Genomic DNA, 4,131 nt, shown 5'->3' on the forward strand with positions numbered 1-4,131 from the left:
AAAATTTTTAACCCAAAAGTTGGGTTAGTCCATATTTGACCCAAAGTTGGGTTGAAACAACCCAGCATTTTTTAAAGTGAATGAGCAACAGAAACTCCAGGCTTGGTTTTGTGTGTGCAAAATGAAATTGCTACATGTTTTTAGTAACAAATATATGAATTTAATTGTATCTAATTTTTTGATTCACATTATTTTGGCATAAACAATATAAAGGGCAAAACTGAACATGTTTTTTGTTCGTTCATTTTGGTTCTTTCAACCCTAGAATGCATGTTCAGGTTTCCCCCTACACGTTTTAAAGTGTATAGGCCAAAATAATCAAAATACATACAATTAGATGCATATTCTTTACCAAAAAACTTGTTTTGTCAATGAATATACATTTTAATCATGTGTTTGTGTTGTTCCAGAAGGGCTGTCACTGTAATTTGGAGAAAATAAAAAGACAGTTTGCTATTTACTTTCTTACTAAATATCACTCTAAACCTGAATATAACATAACATTCCATAAAATGGAAAATGGGGATAAAATCCATACAAGTGCGACAATTTAGACTTTAAATTAGGTATTCCTGTTATGTCAGATAAAAAGTAAATTTAACGCGACGCATATTGCTTTATAGCCGTAATTTTGAGGCATTTTAGGGTTAATCATTATAAGCACAATAACACCATCTGTCCATAACTATAAATCAGTGCACACTCACGTAAACAAACGTTATAAAGCCGAGACAGTAAAGAAACAGTGAGACATACCGATTCCGCTTAAATATCGTGCAAGTTTATATCCAAAAGAGTTTTGAACTTCCACAGCAACTGTCCCAAAGCAGAACTGCTGACCTCGGCGATGTCAAAGTGGAGTAATCTCATTATTATTATTATTATTATTATTAATCTCAGCCGGACTTCCGCGTCGTTGGATCCAGGTGCGCGTCTCTCAGGTAAAGGGGCGGGACTTGCGTAACGCGTGCGTAAACGCCACATCAACGTCAACATTTGAACTGTTAAAAAATGTTGATCTTCCACTTATAAGGTTGAGTATTTAATATGGCAATATTTAAAAAAATTGTTGCCTCTCTTTATTAAAATGTAAAATTTTAAAATTACATATATATATATATATTATTTAGCCTTGTCCTTCTAGACTCTTTAGCTTCCTCATTACAAGAAATTCTACGTTTTAAACAGGATTTTCTACTGGGATGCTACACAAGGAGCAGGAATGCGATCAAACAGCGTCGAATCACGAGCAAAATTACTCTTCTTTTAAAAATAATTTCTTTCAATACTTTTCTGGGCGCAATCGCCTACGGCGTTTTAAACAAAACACGTAACTTTTTAATTTGCTTTAAATAAATACTCAACAATAAATAACAAAGTGATAATGCCCCGGATGTGTAAACAGATTTGTTCATGCAGAATCCCTTCGCGACATCAGTGATGGGTGACATTCGACTACGACAATGTTAAACCCACTTAGTCGTATTACCAGAATAAATGACCCCCATTAAACAGCATGTAGATGTAGAAAACACTCACCAGACATGCTCAGCCTGAGGATTTTAATCACCGTGTCCCCGTGCACATGGACTTCATAAAGAGCTTGTGTTTGCATGGGGCAAAGAAAAGCAACCGGACACAGTTATTCTGTAAACCTTAATAAAAAAATAATGTAGTGTAATAATTATATTGAATATATACATTTAAATAGTCAAATTAAATATAAACAAAACAATATAATTTAAATAAAATATGCATTTAAATAATATGTATATATATACACACAAGACCAGTGAGACAACTTGCCCTGGTCTTTCTTACTAGGTGCATCACCTTCTGTCATAAATGAAAGTACTATGACACTATGCAGTTTATCCTTGCATATTGCATACTGTTTCAAAAATGAGTAGACATTATAGAGCATGTACTGTGCAGTATGAAGTAGTATTCTACCCAGAACCGCGCCAAACAGTAGTACGCTACATTGTTTTCACATGAACTCAATATTACCATCTTGGAAATAAAAACAGTTGCATTTTTTTGTAATAAATTTTATGCAATATTTGCCAGACTGATGAAATAAAGAGGCAAAAAGAGACACATTGGGAATGCAAGGTCAAGCACATTGTATTGTGAGATTCAATATTCTGTGCAGCGTGCATATATATCGTGGAATCTGTAGCCGAACGGTGTTTTTTTTGTGTACATAAGGAAAAATATTGCACCATTATCAATGCTTGTTTTTAATGTTGAATGAACACTGCATGTAGTCATATCAAAACATTTCTTATACTGACACTTCTCAATGCATTTCATATGAAATTACAGATGAGATCACAATTGAGCAACAGCACACACCACACCGGTCCATCTGTCATGATCTTAAAGCCGCTCTTGCTTTGTCCAAGATGTCCTTCCTGATGCGTGGATAGTTGGGATGTGCATCCAAAACCTGAGAGTGTGAGACAAGAAAGAAAAAAAAATGCAACAGGATAAAAAGCTATTAGCTATTAGTTTTAGTTAAGTTTTAAATATAATAAGAATGAATGAAGATTAATTTAAATGAAAATTTTATCATAATAATTTAAAGATGATACAAATATAAAACTACAGTGTATTTGATTTTAAATATAAAATATATTTTTAATTTATTGCCAAATATATAGATTTTGGCAATTAACCTTATAAATAAATGAAGTTGAAATATCACTAAATAGTTCAAGGTAGGTCTGTCTTAACATTTTTTGTAAAAATTAAATTTTCTATGAATTAAATTAAAAATTTGCTTCTGGATTCTCACTTTTGGTCTCAGTACAGTATTTACTAATTTAGATGTTTAAGATTTCTTGCGTACTTACTTTATGGCACACATCTATAGCATCCACGTGTCTCTTGGCCTTCAGGTAATTGAACGCGAGCTTGTAACCTGGTAAACAAACAGCATGCTGATGTCAATAAGAGATGTGAACACACACACATGAGAATAGCACAGAGCGTCTGAGGGGCTTTAATCTTACCGATAGTGGGGTTGGTTTGATTGCTGTATTTCCAGGCCATTTCATAATTCAAGGCAGCATCTCTGAAGGACTGCTCCTTCTCCATAATGTAGCCCATGTACTCGTACGCCTTGCAGCAGGACTGTTATAAAACACGTTAAGACGGCAGTCTGTAAGTGTTTTTAATATTTTGATTATTCTGAAAAGTCAAATGAAAGGTTTGCAAGCAAGCTGTGATGTTTTAGGGTTTCAGCACACGTTTGGTTTTTGTCCATCAAGTTGCAAATAAAAAGAGAAAATAAATGTGCTGAAGATTTAATTCACTGGATCAAATTAAAAGAGCCATTTTCCTTTTTTTTTCTCTCTTAAAACTCATGTTTGATAATCAAAATGACATTTACAAGTTTTTTTCCTGTGAAAATAATTTCTTCATGCATTAAAATGGCTTGAATATAACTCTACACCCTCATTTAGTATATGCAGATTCATTCATGAATATGCAGATTACTCAATCATCTCTGACTACCTGCTCCACTGTCACTCGGTTAACTGAAGCAGTGAATGTACACAACAGCAAGTGCCAATATTGGATTCATTCAGCCATATATGTTTGAACCAGAAACTGATTTCAAAGATGAGGAAAAGTGAATTATACAGGCTTGTCTACAAGTATCTGTATCAGAATGATAATGCATTTGATGTATCGATCTCTACAGCCTCGGACATGTAATTGGTAACCAGAGTTGGGTATAACGCGTTACACAGTAAAAGTAATCTAATTACTTTTTCTGGTAACTCAGTAATGTAACGCATTACATTTTAAATTTGTGTAATTTGATTAGTTACTAAAGTCAATATAATTACGTTACTTATGTTACAAATGTAGTGTTAAGAAAAAAAAAAAAATATATGCCTTTTAAAATTACGTTTTGCGCGGGGTCGACGGAGGCACCGGCGCGATCACTTACTTGCATTTTTTCCTGATAACAGCGAAAATAACTTAAAATGCTCCACCATTTTTTATTGTACATATAAGTGTAATACATCATTTGAATCTGTGAAGGGTCTACTTTTATTTGTGTACACTCACAATATCAACAAAACATTGTGCTTTTGCAAAATAAAGAAAATAAAC

General features: G+C 33.4%; 1 protein-coding gene and 1 pseudogene across 1 annotated transcript in view; both read right to left on the minus strand.

Annotated features, from left to right (window-relative positions):
- LOC107677920 (polypeptide N-acetylgalactosaminyltransferase 3-like) overlaps window positions 1-896 on the minus strand; it is a 15,470-nt pseudogene extending 14,574 nt beyond the window's left edge.
- Window positions 897-2,106: 1,210 nt separating this feature from the next.
- The window catches only part of LOC107677919 (tetratricopeptide repeat protein 21B-like), a 29,775-nt gene continuing 27,750 nt past the window's right edge, over window positions 2,107-4,131 (minus strand). The window contains exons 27-29 of the mRNA XM_016472990.1: window positions 3,018-3,138; window positions 2,859-2,926; window positions 2,107-2,452 (exon numbers count right to left, since the gene is read on the minus strand). Of these exons, the coding sequence (XP_016328476.1) occupies window positions 2,375-2,452; window positions 2,859-2,926; window positions 3,018-3,138 (267 nt within the window). The 3' untranslated portion in view covers window positions 2,107-2,374. The remainder of the gene's footprint in view (window positions 2,453-2,858; window positions 2,927-3,017; window positions 3,139-4,131) is intronic.

Source organism: Sinocyclocheilus anshuiensis, unplaced genomic scaffold, assembly GCF_001515605.1.
Source record: "Sinocyclocheilus anshuiensis isolate Anshui unplaced genomic scaffold, SAMN03320099.WGS_v1.1 scaffold164, whole genome shotgun sequence".
In the NCBI taxonomy this organism is placed as follows: domain Eukaryota; kingdom Metazoa; phylum Chordata; class Actinopteri; order Cypriniformes; family Cyprinidae; genus Sinocyclocheilus; species Sinocyclocheilus anshuiensis.